The sequence below is a fragment of the Harpia harpyja genome, chromosome 2 (assembly GCF_026419915.1).
Source record: "Harpia harpyja isolate bHarHar1 chromosome 2, bHarHar1 primary haplotype, whole genome shotgun sequence".
NCBI classification, from domain to species: Eukaryota; Metazoa; Chordata; class Aves; order Accipitriformes; family Accipitridae; genus Harpia; species Harpia harpyja.
The window spans coordinates 78,246,645-78,263,629 of NC_068941.1; the positions used below are offsets into that span (position 1 = coordinate 78,246,645).

A 16,985-nucleotide genomic window follows, 5' to 3' on the forward strand; every position below is an offset into this window, starting at 1 on the left:
AGACAAAGATTTGTATCAACACAGAGGCATGAAGTGAAGCATTAGAGTAAGATTTTTAAAACAAGATTGTGTGTCTTGGAAACAAAATCCTACTCTTCCCCATGAGTAGATGCACGTTCCTAAATTGCTCAGCTCTTTTGAAAATTCCAACCCAAGTTCCATATTAAGTTCAGGGTCCACTAAAACTGTAATAAAAAAAATGAATGCAAATAAATTCTGCTTTTTGAATTCTGTACGTTTTAACCACACTGTAGCACAAACAAGAAGCACAATGGACATTTTTTTTTTAAATTAGATATGTCTTGAAGGAGTGAGTATCTTAAATTTTCTCCTCTCTTTGATATGAGCACCACCACCACAGAGGCTGTTGCCGCATACTGAGGATGTTGGGATTGACTTAGCCTGGTTGCACCACTTTATGATGCAGGACTTCAGTCAGGCCTTTCTCTTCAGTTAGATAAAAAGAAGATTCTCTGTGACAAACGTGATACTGAGCTGGGTCTCTGCCTAGTCTTTATTCCATGAACTATGAGAAGATCTCAGAACAGTAACCTTTATGGCAATATGTTAACCAGCATCCTCAAAGGAAGAAAACATGAAGCGGAGTGGAAATGATATTGCAACGTACCTTTCATCCCCCAGCTCGCCTCCTGGTCCGTTTCGTATTGGCCCATATTTTCAGGCTGAAAGAGAAAGAAGGAAGCAATGTAGCAGCAAAATACGCCAGAAAACCACTCTGCACATTATCAAGAGACAAAAGAAAACCAGCTGGTACCACGCAATCAAAATACAGATCCTTGAGAGAAAGAATGAGAATAAAATCTCATTCGAACTTGACCTAACGGTTCAAAGCAGGCATCCCGAGCTCTCACAACACCCATCGATCTACAACCATAGAGATGGAGCTCTGCCCGTAGAAGAGGATGGAGTGTCAAGTGAGTGCCTGGGTCCTCAGAGGCACTGCAGGTGCCGTTTGCTGCCTACGCTGTGAACTCCCACAGACCAGCGAAAGCTGGCGCTTGGATGTCACTCAGAGAGGCAACTGCAGTGTCCTGTCAACCCACCTCACCCCTAAGCTCTTTGGACGTTTTCGAGCTCTGATTCCTTGCAGCTTTCAATAAGGCAGAAAGGTGTCAGAAAGCCACCAGCCACCACAATTTGAAGAGCTGGCAGTAAGGTAAGACTGAAATTGTCACATGCCTTTCCCTGTGATGCAGACGTCCTACTGCCGTCGGCACAAATCACTTATGCTGCACTGAAACTTGTCTCATTCTGCTTTCTGCTTCACACTGCTGATGCCACTAAGACCAGGGAGAACCGTGCGCATGTGCCATAGCTTTGTTTGACCCACTGTCTTTTTCCTTTGCTGGCAAATGCTATGATGAAAAACATTACAGGAGATCAGAAAAGCACTATTATCTGATTTTTTTTTTTCCCCCGAGTCTCATTTTTGCCTGTTAGGGTACCATCAGTGTGCACAGCTATGCTCACAATAACCTGCAAGGCTCCTTATTGTTTTGTTTGGTTTATTTTGTTACGCAGCATTGGGACGGCTGATTAAAAATAACAAACCACAAAAGCTGGTATGAACCTGCAATCCAAACAGAGGACAAGCATTCTGGGAAGAATTTTGGCCTCAAGGATTTGACCATGAGCAACCTTTTCAACTTTCCTACAGTTTTCAGCTGGGAGGTTGGACCCTTTAGGTGGGACAAATGCTGCCATCTGCTGCCTTCCTATCACATTGCATGGCTTCAGCCTACAAGAGCTGCCAACTCCACGGCTGATGGAGTTTGCTTTGGCCTCCTCTGTGTGAAGCCTTCTGATGGCTTTGGTGCCTCACCAGCACAGCGGTTGGGCGCAAGTCGGTCCCTTGCTCGCTTCAGGTTACTGGTAACAGTTATTCTGAAAAGTCAGAAAAAAGCTGTTGACTCATAGGTGGGGACGGGTTTATCTAGACCCTTTAAAATTCCTAAATCTCCTTCGATCAAGTTGCAGTGCCACTGGTTTCTTGAGAGAGGAATTCAAGCAGTCAGGCACTGAAGCAATGCAGGCACAATTAGTCTCGTAATATTAACTCAAAGGGATGAACATTTCAGTAGCTACTGAAAAATTTATTTAGCTACTCTCCGACAGTTGATTTCTTGTAGCTCCTTCCAATGACCTTATCACTGGGGAAGTTTAATCCTGCTCATATACTTCAGTAGCTTTCACATCTTCCTTTGGAAAAAGGAGGGAATTTGCATGAGGTCTTGTCCATGTAATTTAGACACAAATCAATCTTCAAAATGTTAAGTGCACATGCACCTATCTATTGCCAGCTTATCACTATTAACCATAATGGGTTTGTACCTAAAGATGTAAGCTGTGAACTGAGAACCCATAATGCTAGATGCCTGAGAGAAAGAGACCACAGTGTCAAAGATGCCTTTTTCCTAAAGACTTATAAAAATTATAAAAAAGGATTAGAAAACCTGATCATAATTTTGTTATGCATTTTTTTTCTAGATTGCTGCCTTCCATTCTCTCTGTATTGCTCCCTCCCCACCTTAAAAGTACGATGACTGTGTGTGTATACACATATGTCCTGGTTTGGGCTGGGATAGAGTTAATTTTCTTTCTAGTAGCTGGTACAGTGCTATGTTTTGGATTCAGCATGAGAAGAATGTTGATAACACACTGATGTTTTCAGTTGTTGCAAAGCAGTGTTTAGACTAAGTCAAGGATTTTTCAGCTTCTCATGCCCAGCCAGCAAGAAGGCTGGAGGGGCACAAGAAGTTGGGAGGGGACACAGCCAGGACAGCTGACCCAAACTGGCTAAAGGAATATTCAGCACCATGTGACATCATGCCCAGTATATAAACTGGGGGGACTTGGCCTGGGGGGATCGCTGCTCGGGAACTAACTGGGCATCAGTCAGCGAGTGGTGAGCAATTGCATTGTGCATCACTTGTTTTGTATATTCCAATCCTTTCATTATTATTGTCATGTTATTATTGTTACTATCATTATTAGTTTCTTCCTTTCTGTTCTATTAAACTGTTCTTATCTCAACCCATGAGTTTTATCTTTTTTCCTGATTCTCGCCCCCCATCCCACTGGGTGGGGGGAAGTGAGTGAACGGCTGCATGGTACTTAGCTGCTGGCTGGGGTTAAACCACGACAACATATATATACACACACATGCATACTGGAAAAAACCAGAACAGATGGCTCAAGAAATGCAATGGATGTGGGCTGCTCCACCTTTGCTCTAAAATCATTACTTGCCTAATTATAGGCCTAACCCCTCTATCATTAATTCAAGCTATACTGTGATCTATTAATATATGCAGCCTGTACATTTTGGACCTTCATTTGTTCTGGGAGGAAAATCAAGATTCCTAATGCTCACGATGCACACAATTAAAAGCAGAAGCCTCAGTCTGTCTTACTCTTGCAGACAGACAAACTGTAACCCACATAGGGTATAAATCTGTCAGACAGGGCTGGCAGCCAAAACACCTTTGAAGTGTTATTACTTTGTAGATTTTCAACTAGTTACTAAGCTGCTTATTTATGATACACTATTGCCTGGAGAATGCATTTAAATGTATACCTACCTGATGTAAACCATTCTTTCCATAGCCAGGTAGAGAAGCAGATTTAGAATATGGAAATCCTGTAAAAGACGTAACATACAGCTATATTTTTTGTAAATCCTTTACAGCCTGCTAAAACACAGAATTCCAGAAAACATCCAAAAGCAGCAATTACAAGATCAATATGTACATTCTATTAATGGGATGAAATATAACTGAGCAATGCTCACCTTTTCTCCATATTTCATGTACATGAACATGTGTAACTATGTCTATAAATAACAGCATGGCAGGATGCACTTACCTACCGGGCCTGACATGAAGAGAGTTGTGGGACACATGTTATGGAAGCCTTATGCAGCTACATGATGCAAAGCAGATTTGAGAGCTTGTGAAATCTCTGCCCGCCATGACTTGAAAATGGGATTAAAGGTACCATCATTTTAGAGTTACATCACTTCTGATCATGTTTTATGTAGTCTGGTTTTGGTTTTGTTTCTTAAAAAAGGGTTGGTATCCTACCACTTAAAAAAAACCACGAAATTTTCTTTTGCTTTCTTTAAAACTTCTTCTACTGCTTCAAATGGAAAAAAGCATAAATGAAGATATGGTAATGGTTAAAGTAAACCAGTGAGTATAAACACTCAAGAGAAAAAAAGTTTTAAGATAGACAAAATTGGCAAAGTGGTGTTGCCACGAACAAACTGGATGTAATATGGTGATGAAACTGTATGCAGTCACTATGAAACAACTGAAGAGCCTTACTTTTAATGTTGACAGTCTAATAAGAAAGTTTGGAAGTTTGTCAGTGAAAGGAAAAAAATGTGTTTCAGATTAGTTTTTGGTTAGTAAAAATAATGCTGTATAGAAGTGACAAGCTGAATTAGTTTAAATTAAACAGAAGATTAACAAACATGTGTGTAATAAACATTACTGATTCCAGTACAGGAAACTTTGATAAATTGATGCAAAGACTTCTGTAAGTCAGTTAGCTCAAAGAACTGAATGTGTAACACTTCTGTCAAAAATATTAGCAATCTGTGTCCAAAGGGGAATGCAGGATGGGAATCCAGACCCACTGGATTAATAAATACCCCAAGGAGATGATTAGGAATAAGCATACAGAAAGAAAAAACAAAAGATGGATCAGCAAAGAGCTCACGATGTGCTCAGATAAAGTGAGAACTGCCAGAAGTCAAGCTGAGTTAAACACTGAAAATTATATTAAAACAAATAGCAAAAGGTTCTCCAGCTATCCAAATAAAAAGAGAACAAGGCAAGAAGAAATGGGATCACTGGGAGTTATGCTGTATCAGTACACAGCAGAGGTGAAAGGTAGCCTAGGTAGGGCTCCAATGCTGAAGGAGTATTTCACCTCTGTTTTTAAGAACAAAAGGTGGAACACTGAGCAAGGAGGGAAAGCTAACAGAATAAGGGTACACCAATGAATCACAGTCATGACGGAAACATAATTCAAAGCACTTAATGTACTTAGGGAGCGATAAGCTCACATCGAATTGGAAGTCCAATACCTCTTACCATTGGAGAACAGCAACTATAGTTTTTATATTTAAGAGGGGAAAAAGATAACGAGGAGCTACCAGTTTGCTTCCAACAGAAAACTTTAAGGAAAGACTGAACAAAAACATCAAAATAAACAGAAAATCAATTATATTCATATAGATTTTAATTGGTTTGACATAAATTAAAGACACGGTGCCAGACTTGCTTGGTAGCTTTCTTTGCTAAGAGAAATGACTTCTGCACAACATCAGTTTTGTTGGATCTCTTCTAATGTGATATCATTACAGTGTTTGGTATTTGGCTGCACATGGAATTAAATGCAAATGTAGAGAAGATGGAGTTTATCAGAGGAATTACAGAGTCAGTAAGGAAATAATGAAATGTAAGAAATGGGTAGTGAGAACTGAGCAGAGCTGACTGATAGAGAAAACTGTCAGCATGGGCCAGTGTTGAGCTGAAATTGCCTCATGTTTTCACTAATAATCTGGACACCAAAAATAGTAATGGGCTAATAAACTTTGCTGTCTACACAAAGTTATAAAGCACTGCCAATACAGAGGAGGATTGGGATATTATAAAGAACTGGGATAACCTTGAACATTAGAGAAATAGAAATGCGATAAAATTTAATAATTCATGGGAAAAGTCATGCACTTGGGGACTAAATACCCCAAACTTCTACTGTTTAAGCTGAGAGCTCATAATTCGGAAATGATGGGGAAGGAGACAGTCTTAGATATACAGCTCAATCACAGGATGACCTTGAGTTACTAATGTAAGTGTAAAAGAAAGCAGAAGTTGGAAATGACTGTCCTGATACACAGAAGATATGGAAATAATAGTATTTTCAGGCAGTGACAGGAGATCCTGGATGAATCATTTGTGCTGTTCTTGTTCATCAGTGTTCAAGTGGGTTAAATTAACTCCACCAGACCAGTAGCCTACAGGATAACTGGGGCAATGAAAGCTCATCGCAGGAAAGAAGGCTTGATAAATTTGACTTATTTACGCTAGTAAAATGAAGATGATCTATAAAAGCAAGAGATGTTTTAGAAACATAATCAACCACCATCTGAGAAGTGGTATAAACTACGAGCAGAACTTTTGTTTTCAGCCCCGCAGGGGGTTTCCACATCTGATACAGGGACGTAGTGATGAATACTGAATTAGGTGGATCACTTAGCTATTCCAGTTTGGAAACTAGAAACTTATCATCGTCTGTTATCTGAAAGGTAGCAACACCAGAGGGCGAAGAGTATCATACCTGTGAGATAGAATGAATGTATCTGCAACAAAACTATTGTCTCTGCTCCTGCCTGGAAAAAGATGCTGGTGTTGAACATCAGTTTCTTGGCTTCTTGGCTACAGAGAAGATGGGTGAGACAGTTTTGTTCTATCGCCAAATACTACGACTCAGTTACCAAAGAAAAATGCACTAAGGTAAAGACCAGTTTGAAAACACACACAATTCACGTGAGCAGGCAGCAGTTGAGGAGCTGCCGCCCAGGCTGCCAGGACTGAGCCACATCCGCGGGCACAAGCGACATCGTGTGGCCAGCTGGAAAAAATCCAAGAGGCGTATAAAGCCAAAATAGCCCCAAACAAGCTAGCAACACCCACTGACTCCAGTGGGAACTCTATTTCACTTAGCTTCTGTTTCCCATGGGCTTAGTTACAACGTTAAACGCTTTTTATTTTGCTTCTTTCTTTTTAATATAAAGGAAAAATATACCATTAAAAGCCAAGAAACACATACTGCCCATTATCACATCCAACTGCAGTTGTACCGCTACAGAAAATTTTCTGGAGTAACTGGCCAAGATAAAGCAATCTTTCTCTCTAATTAGGCACTATCTGAACATTAGCTACTCTCTGCATGGATACGTCTCCTGCTTTTTCCAGTACGACATTCACTCTAACCTGGATATTCTGAGGTTGCTTCTCAGCACATCAGGGACACATGAACGGCAAGGGTTACACAGCTCGCTAGATGTGTGCTTTCCTAAATATGTGACACTTAAAATAATGAATTATGGTAAATGATTAAACATCAACATATACAGAAACAAGACACATTTACACACATGGATGTAAGGAGATGCAAGCTCCACTCTAGATGTCCGCTAATTACACAAGCCTCATACTGATGTGCTTTGTTGTTAGATGTATTCTTCTGGGCATATAGCCAACGTAACATGGCTAAATATCTTCTAGAGCGGAATAACCCTTCTCTGGTTTGCTCAGAGGCTGGACAGATGAAGGCAGGGCTCTTTGCACAGTATGTTTGGACACATCACCAGAGATTCACAGTCTGATGCCTGCTAACCCCCTCCACTCTGCATGTAACCACTTGGCACCAAACCTATACCCGAAAAGTTTATTTTCTCTGATACTCACTGACTATGCCACAGAGATGGGGCTGAATGTCAGAGTTCTTAACCGTAAGTGCAAGAGGCAGAGAAGCTACTCTTCCATGGCCAATGGGGCATGTGACAGACTACAAATATTCAGAACTAAACAGGGAAACACTGAGTAGAGAAGGAATTGCTTAGGATGTCCATGGGTATTAAAACCGTCAGGTGGCTGAATAAAATCATAAAGAAAGGAAGAAAGAAGTGTCAATGTCAGGAAAATAAAACTTCCTCAATGTCAATTCTGTGTAGCTGCTAATTGGGTAGCAGGGCCAACTTTCACGAGGGACAGAGAAACGCTGACAAAAAGCAATGGAAAATGAACTACATAACCTATACTGCATTGGTACAGAGGTGATATTGACCCTGACAGAGCTGTGAACCATATTTTGCATTTCTAGTTTTAATAGCTCCACATTCCCAAGATAATAAAAAAAAAAACCAAACCATAAAAGAAATGCTGGTACAGAAGAGTGACAGGTATAGCAATATTCTCATGAAAAAAAAATGACACCGTATGTTGTTCCTGTATAACGCAGTTCTGGGTGTGCTACATACTTCTCCCTACTTAAAATTTGCAAGCAAGGACTATTCTCTCAATACCTACATAGAAAACTCCAGAAAGCTTCCGAACATACCCACCATGTGTATTACCATGAAAGGTTTAGGTGTTCATTTCTGGGCAATGACTTATTGAAGTTAGGTGTGTGAGGTGGTCAGACTTGGTTTCCCCTGCACAGGGAATCCTACAATACACCTTGTGCACATGTATGCGATGTCTGGTAAGGACTAAGGAATCGAGTCTCTTCAAGTTAGACCAGTGAGACTAATGATCCAAAATAACTTTTCTTCTTTATCTTGTTACAGCCTTGTGACAGACTTTGTAGCATGTTTTTCCTCTTCCTTGCATAGCTAAGCCATAATTTCCTTAATATAAGTTGATGGAACCAGCTATCACTTTACCAAAATGCCCACAAGACTGACATCCTAGCCCTGCTGCCAGACATGCCTCGCATTGGATGCATTCTTTTGGAAAACTGCTTCCCCAGCTTGTTTACCCCAGATGACCTGCTACTGCAGTACGGTGTAAAGCAGAAGAGCCAGGGGGAAGAATGGCCCAGTTATCTGTTAAAATTCATTTAACCTATTTTTTGTCATTTATGTAATCTAAAAGTAAAATTCAGACCTGATTCTGATGACCATTTCCTTCACCTCCTGACTTGCTGAAACGTGGAGTAAGAAATGTGTAGAACACACTTTTGGTACTGACAGCTAGCATGGGCATATAGTCTTCAGACCAATAAAAAAAATTACCCCATTATTCCACCTGGAACATTTCTGTGAACCTACAGGTACAACTGTGAGCGGTAACAAAAAATGCCTATTGGAAGTTAATCTTTGGAGCAAAGTGTTCTTTATGCTCATTATCACAATACCGAAGAAATGGCTCTACCAATATTCAAAATACATCATTTGTATCAAGGAGTAATTACCACAAGTCAACAATCTGCCTGATACTACCATCTTGTCTATTGAAAATAGATAGTATATAATAAACAGGCACTTTTATGTATTAATGAGGGGCAGGTTTTGTGGCAAGGAACCTCTGCTCTCCAAAGAGACAACATAGTTTCTTTATACAAGCAATGCTTCTTCTTTCACTAATATGAAACTATAAATAGTTTCACTATCGAAGTCTGAAGGCACTGAATGCTTACAAGCCATAGCAAACCAAACCGACAAACAGGTATAATCGCGATAGAGAAATGAAGCATAAAGCCAACTAGAGAGCTATGTGGACGAGGCTGCAGCAGGGCCACCTTCCCTTGCCACATTCCTACTCAACAGGGCCGGCGGGCCAGGGGATGCAGTACTCACGGGAGTAGCCGGCAGTCGTGCCCTCCTGCGCCCTTGGGAAGTTTTCTCTGTCGGTTCCGGCAGTAAGAGACAGGGATCGCGTGTCCGAATCCGGAGAATTAGTTCTGGTGTCCATATCCCCTTTCAGAATAAGCCAACTGGTCTTTAGCTGGAGAGAGTAAAAGCCTGTTACAAGACTCGGGATTTAACATCCGAATGCAGTTCTCCTACTTCACCTGTCTAGGAAGTCTTGTGAACTGATGGTATGTTTATGCTCATTGCAACTTGTACCAGCCTTTATCAAATTATAAAAGTTCACTATATCATGACTTAGACATCACAGCTACCAAAACCTTCTAACTTTCAGCTGGGCTAAGGATAGTTTCTCTGTTAATTAAGCTGCCCACTGTGCTCCACTTTAGAAGATGCACTATGTCATTTTCTAGTAATTAATCTGCTGTTAACATTTTTCTTGTCTGTTAACATGCACCCTAAGTAAAAGTCTGCAGGCTTAGCTGTATCACCAATGTATATATTGAGACTGAGCGAAAATCTGTAAGCTTATTACTCTTAATCTCAATATCCCTACTTCTTCTTTTACTGTAGAATGTAGATTCTAAACCGTCTGGGTGAGAGATTAAAGCTTTTCTGTATCTTCTTGGAAAGACCTAAAAGTAGTAATGATTATTCCACTTATATGAAAGAATACCTTTATGTATGAACATGTTTTAAAAAACAGCTGCTTCAAGAAAGATCAGTAAATTACTCCCTTTTGTTCTTTCTGATCATTACCTTCTTACTGTCCTGATCCAAGCTTCCATCCTCCCCTTCTGATCTTCTTGCTGCTGGAAGATTAAGTTGATTTTAAAAATTAGAACAGATTACATCTGAAAACCTAAAAGCTATTCATTAGGTAGTTCCTAACCATCAAATGTGTTTTTCCTTGTCTTTTATGTCCCCGAGTATTGTTCCAGACACTGAGTTACACCTCAGAATCTTACAGAAAGATTCTGTGCCAAATTTCACATCGTTTTGGATAAATTCCCAAAATTTGAGTCCTACTTGCCTCTGTAACACTCTATGTTGTTTTGGGGAGAGTTTTAATGGTACAAAACTAAAGTAATGCAATGATCTAGCGTAATTTAAGCGCATGAGAAGTCATCATAACAAGGGGGTTGTCTGCAATGCCTGAGTAAAAGGGCAACACAAGAACCCCATGCAACGCGATATAGCTAGAAAACATATATTAATAATAAAAATAGTATGACAATACAAAAGTTAAGGCTCGGATTAGATTCTCAGAGACAGAGGTGGAGAGGAGATTAAGTTGCACCGTTAGAAGTGCTGCAACTCTCCCAGAAAGTTGGGAACAACTCTGCCCTCTCAGTTACCCCAGCCAGCATGTTTGCAGAAGATCTGCCCAGCATCTAAACAACACGGGCAAAAGGCCACCACCATTAGCATTCCAGTGCTATTCTGTCTCACTTTCTGGTGCCATCACACAGCTCACATCCAGCCCTTAACTAGTTTTGTTGAGAAGGTGATACTTAAAAAATGGACAAATTGCAGTAAGGAAAAAATCTTTGGTTTAGAGGTGAAAATCTGTCACTGTAGAGGTTTTTTCCCTCAATTTCATGTGGCAAAACAAAGCTGGGTCATAAAATGAAAAAACTCAAAGTTTTCACAGTTAGCTAATAGCATGCCAATGAGGGCATTTTCCCAAGATGGCAAGCTGCTTCTCCGAGAAATAAATAGAAAGAAATATCCATATATGACAGATGAAGAATAAAACCCCTACATCGCAAGAAGGACTTAAACCTGGTTCACTGATATTTTGGGAGCATACCCTAAATCACCAGTCAACAAGTTGTTCCAGGTTATATGTATGGATCTTGCTCTCACTAAACTAGAAATCCATATAGAGAATCTGATGCATTTTTGGAAATTGTTTTTGTTTCAAGATGTTGATGTTTTCAAAGGAAAAATACAGGTTTAATCCAAAGCATTATTCAGAGATTTCAAACGTTCCGTGGGATCTTGAAAGCATCCGACTTCAAAGAGATGCAGAGGAGTACAACTAAAATCAATAGGGCCATGAAGGCCTGCCCCTCCCAAGTTCCTGAGAAGGCTTTATACAACACATCTTTGGCAAATAAATCCAAGTGGCCTGAATTTTATCAGTACTGAGTGTTAGCTTCACCACTACAAGGGATACTCGGTTCTGCTGTGAACCCCAATGTGAACTGCATGTTTCACACAGATCAGCGCTGATATTGCTGAAGAGCAAACCTCTTAAAAAAATTTTTTTTTGAAACTTTGAATGATGTTCAAGTATTTCTGAAACATGAACACACACAAAAGAATGACCATGCAGGCTCCCGCACTCTTCACTTTCCGACCCCAGCTCTCAGCCTAATCTCTTGTATGTCCCATTTTTCCACCACCTTTTTTTCATTCTGAAGTTGGGTGTTTATAATAGAAACACAGAAGCTGTAGCTACAGCAAATCTGTTGGGCACTGCTGTAACTGAAACCTTTTAAAGCCAAATGTTTTGGAAGAGCTTCTTGCACTTTTTGTTTTAAAGAACATTTTTGTACTTGTTTGTTCAAACTTGGTCTCTTCAACGAAGGAATGTTCTCTGGCTCCTTTTCAGCATGCATTAGTTCAGTGTCCTGTTAGCTTGAGGAGCTGAATCATCAGCTGCTCATGTGTTCACGCTTTAGCCGGGAGTTCTTCCAGAACAAAAGGTAAATTTTATTTATTTTATTTTTTTTAATTGGAAAGAAAGTGCGTTGTTTTTTTTGAGTTAGAGTAAATTATGTTTTGCTCTTCAGCAGAAAAACAACGAGCATGTATTTTCAACACAACCTTTCAGAACATCTATAATCTATAAAAGAAAGTTTAAAACATATATCTTTGTTAACCTATAGAGATTGCTGACTTGGTAATTTAATTCTCCGCTCACTCCAGTGATTACAAGGAACAACTCCATACAGCATTGCAAAATTGACATAATCCAGACTTCGACTGCATATCTGACAGATGGCAAACTGATATAAAAATGCCTGGCCTGGAAGAAAAAAAGCTGCTGCTTAGAATCCTCTATTGCAAACCAAGAATATCTATACAATTAAATGACACAGCCAGCATACACGACATTGGAGCCATATCATCAGCTTGTGTAAATCAGTGAAGCTATGCTGATTTACACCAGATGATTGTAACTTTGCATTTGCTCATGATCTTTCCAAATACCACTACAATATTCAACATTTTCCTTTGTCAGTGGCTTTTTTCGGTCAGCCTGAGTAGTTGCCTCAAATGATTTGTATATCTAAGGACAAGAAGGAATTAGAGAGCTTGGGCAGACTATAAAGTTGGCAGATTACATTAAATCAAGCACTAAACCAAACAGATACTATCTTTTTGCCTGAGAGGTAACATTAGTTTGTCCAAGATTAGGATATTGTGAGCAGAAAATGTCTACCAAAGACCAACACCTAAAGTGCACTGAAACATCAGCAAGTATGACTTTGCTCAAAACCATACCCAGAAAACCCACAGAGGTTATCTAAATTCTGGATGATCTGAATGTGCAGTTACTTTAGCATGAAGTACCAGGCTGACTCACTCAGTTAGGAGACATCAGTTGACAATTTTCTTTCTCCTATTACTGTATCAGATCCAAACTAGAACTTCATCCAAAACAGAAATAACTGTCGTTTTCCATGAGAGGTAGTATAAAAATGATAACTACATAAAAGCATCATTTTTAAAATGTTAACTGGGTATTTTAAAATCAATTAAAGCCCCCTGTTACCACAAAAGAAAAAAATGTAAAATGCATTTTCCTTGTTCTGACCACGAAGGCAGTGATGTATCTGCAATTCCCTAACCTTTCATTCAGGGAAAGTTATCAGCTATCAGCTAAAGCCAACATATGGGAGAACAGACACACAGACCTTTCTCACTCTCACATACAACCTGGGAAGCTGTCTCTGTGTGGACAGTGCTGCAGAAGGCAACAGGACGCGAGGAGCTGCTCCAACAGAGACACTGCTCACAGGCACAGCCTGGACCTTCCCTGGCCACCAAGAGTGGTGTAGCTTCGTTCTCCCACCCGTACCTCCGAAGATGCATGCTTTCATCCCCAAAGTGCCTTAGCTCACAACGTGATGAACACCTCTCAGGTTTATTTTATTCACTCATTCGTTCCCAAGGAGGGGTGCAATCATGATTAAAGTAAAGTTTTTGGTGTGGGGCAGATTTATAGCACGTATTTTATTTTCGCCCTTCGCTTCTGAACACAGGAGTACCCCAGTCATGACTCTCTTAATCAGAAATGTACTTCTGCATTTTTTAGGCACCTTTATTGCAGTAGAATCCCCACATATTTGTTTCCAAAGATTAATAGCGGAATTCAGTTTAGAAAAATGAATTCCCTATTACTAATCCTGTATCGTGAACAAAGATCATTGTCAAACATCACTGAGAACACAGTAGGCACTGACACCAACATGGAAATTGCACTGATATTAATTAGTGAAATATAGAGCAAAAATAATAATAGAAGAATGCAGACTTTGTATTTCTATTTTTCATATTTACTAGGGTCTTAAGTCCAATTCTCAGTGGCATAAAACATCACATGTTTCTTTCTGTTGTTTAGAAACTCAGACAGCAATCTTGTTTCTGGGTCTACCAAAGGTTTTCCAATCACATCTTGCCGATATTATCAGCTACTGAATTTGTTCGTCACTGCCATGGTGTGACTACACTTGTTCTTGATATTTTACAGCTTGAAGAACTTGCAGATGAAAAGTAGATATTTCATATACACCACTTATCAATGTATAATTTTTTCCCCAGCAATGTAGAAGTCAGAACTGTTTACAAAAACTAGATATCCCAAGGCATGGTCTGAACACAGGAGAGCAACCTTCAACATTTACATGTTTTATATCATTCCACAAATAAGAAAACTGCTTTGAAGTTAGTATCAGCTCTGACTTACCAAGGTAAATCAAAATATCATTATCCCAGTTTTAAAGAAGTTACTGAATCCTTGGACAGCATGTTATACAAAATGCTATTTAATTTTCACGTTACTGTTTTTCCTTTTCTATTTGAGATTATAGAGACATAATGAAATGCAAAGACTACAGCAAACTACTTTGGCAGTCAATATGCATTTCTTTACAAAGACAGGTAGAGAAAACTGCAACAGAGAAAAGCAGACTGTACCATGCTGTTTGTAGATAGGAGGTTTCCTATAGATGTTATCTTTTACGCCAGTGTCTGAGGAAGAGGAAAGAGAAAGGAAAGAATAAAAGAGTAAGCAAGCAGTTCAGACCATGCTGCTCTTGTCTCCTCTCAACAACACTAAAAATGCAAACACATCAGCAAAGACAATGCATTCATTCAGTGGTTTGTCATTCACTGGTTATTACAAGAGAATGAAGCTTTATCCATCATATTTATATATTTAAAACATTGGCTATACCTATGGATGCAGCATAATCCCCTCTAAGTTCCTCAAAACACTTTAAAACACCTTGAATGGCATCCATTTGCTGAAAAGTAGGTGGTTACATCTGCACTACCAATGTATACTTCATAGACAACAAAGAGAAACTGGCTACACTTGTTACTACTTAAAATAAAATTCGTATACATGTACAACAGACTACTGTAATAGTCACACTTGAAAAGGGACTTTCTCTATTAATTATGAAGAAAGTGTACATGTTCAGATATAGATGTTTATACTGGAAATGCCCAATATTCTTATAGGAAATCCTATAGTTTCTCTATATTTTGAATTGTTATCCTGGTTTTGGCTGGGATAGAGTTAATTTTCTTTCTAGTAGCTGGTACAGTGTTATGTCTTGGATTCAGTATGAGAAGAATGTTGATAACACACTGATGTTTCCAGTGGTTGCTAAGTAGTGTTTAGACTAAGTCAAGGATTTTTCAGCTTCTCATGCCCAGCCAGCAAGAAGGCTGGAGGGGCACAAGAAGTTGGGAGGGGACACAGCCAGGACAGCTGACCCAAACTGGCCAAAGGGGTATTCCATACCATGTGATGTCATGCCCAGTATATAAACTGGGGGGACTTGGCCTGGGGGGATCGCTGCTCGGGAACTAACTGGGCATCAGTCAGCGAGTGGTGAGCAATTGCATTGTGCATCACTTGTTTTGTATATTCCAATCCTTTCATTATTATTGTCATGTTATTATTGTTACTATCATTATTAGTTTCTTCCTTTCTGTTCTATTAAACTGTTCTTATCTCAACCCACGAGTTTTACCTTCTTCCTTCCAATTCTCTCCCCCATCCCACTGGGTGGGGGGAAGTGAGTCAGCGGCTGCGTGGTGCTTAGTTGCTGGCTGGGGTTAAACCACGACAATTGTATAGCTAGCTTGGCCTTCCAGGCATTTTTTGAAAGCCCCCAGAGCCACAGTCCAGGGTTCCCATATCATGTTGTACAGACATCAGATTTACTTAGTACTGCAGACCTGAGCAGATACAATTCCTAATTACAGTGTGTTTACAGAAACATTAACCCCAGAAGCTAAACATAAATAAACAAACTATTCCACTGAGCAGGTAGATGTGCTTAGCAGTCAAAAAGCTAAACAGGGTGGACATAAATTTAATGCACTTGTTGACTGAATGTGAACTTGAAAACAGGATAGTACATATGCAAAGACACAGCCACAGTGAGCTTCCCAGAGTTCTAAAGTCTTCCAGGTATTTTTAAAGTCTATGTTAATATGACTCTTTAATTCAGAGAGTAGATGGATAAGGAAAAAACCAAAACCAAAAACCCCTTCAGCCTTCCCTCCTGCACACAAATTGAACAGACCTATGCAGCCACGGCACTATACATAATTGTATCTTTGTAGGCTTAATAACACTTGTCACCGTGTGCCTCCTCTAATTATACATAAGCACACAGCGCTCTAACAACTCCTTTATTTCTGAGACAAAGTTTAACAGGTAACAGATTTTCACTTATCATTTTCTTCTCTTGCAGTTCAAAATTCACAAATCAATGCAAAAAAAAAAAATACATTCAGAAGAGTACAAACAGGTGCCAGCAATTGAAGATCAAAAGCTAAGCAGTGAATGCCTACCTGGAATATGGAAATGCCTAGGAGCCTGCTGATAGACAGAAGGTGAAGATTTGCTGTCTGAGTACATGGATAAGCTTGGAGTGCTCCGACCACTTTCACTGCCTCCAAGGGGAAGAGCAAAGAAAGCAGATAAAAGAAAAAATGGAAAGCAAAGTAGAGTATTTCAAGCATAAAAGCTTGTTCAGAATGACTTGTTAATCCAACAGTTTAAATATATGGTTCTTGTAAAACCCATTATTTTTCAGCACAGTGTATTGGCTTAGTCTCCAAACACCTCATCAATAATGAATATCTGATAGATAATATCAGATTAAACTGCCCCACTTTGAAACGAAAGCTTCTGTTTTAACAATACTTTAATCAAGAAAATGCAAGGATAAGAACATCCACAATCTTGTAATGTGTTTTGCATAGCCTTAACTGAATAATCTATCAATCAAGTTTTTTAAAAGTTTAATGCTATGGCTGATGG

General features: G+C 39.5%; 1 protein-coding gene across 11 annotated transcripts in view; it reads right to left on the reverse strand.

Moving 5' to 3' along the window:
- Nucleotides 1-16,985, reverse strand: part of ABLIM2 (actin binding LIM protein family member 2) — a 145,042-nt gene that overhangs the window by 15,669 nt on the left and 112,388 nt on the right. For 6 of the 11 annotated variants that reach the window (XM_052780573.1, XM_052780569.1, XM_052780567.1 and 3 more), the window contains 6 exons: nt 16,514-16,615; nt 14,618-14,671; nt 10,166-10,218; nt 9,395-9,542; nt 3,603-3,661; nt 629-683 (listed from right to left, as the gene is read on the reverse strand). In XM_052780573.1, the coding sequence (XP_052636533.1) occupies nt 629-683; nt 3,603-3,661; nt 9,395-9,542; nt 10,166-10,218; nt 14,618-14,671; nt 16,514-16,615 (471 nt within the window). The remainder of the gene's footprint in view (nt 1-628; nt 684-3,602; nt 3,662-9,394; nt 9,543-10,165; nt 10,219-14,617; nt 14,672-16,513; nt 16,616-16,985) is intronic. The other 5 variants (XM_052780570.1, XM_052780566.1, XM_052780563.1 and 2 more) reach the window with 4 other exon arrangements.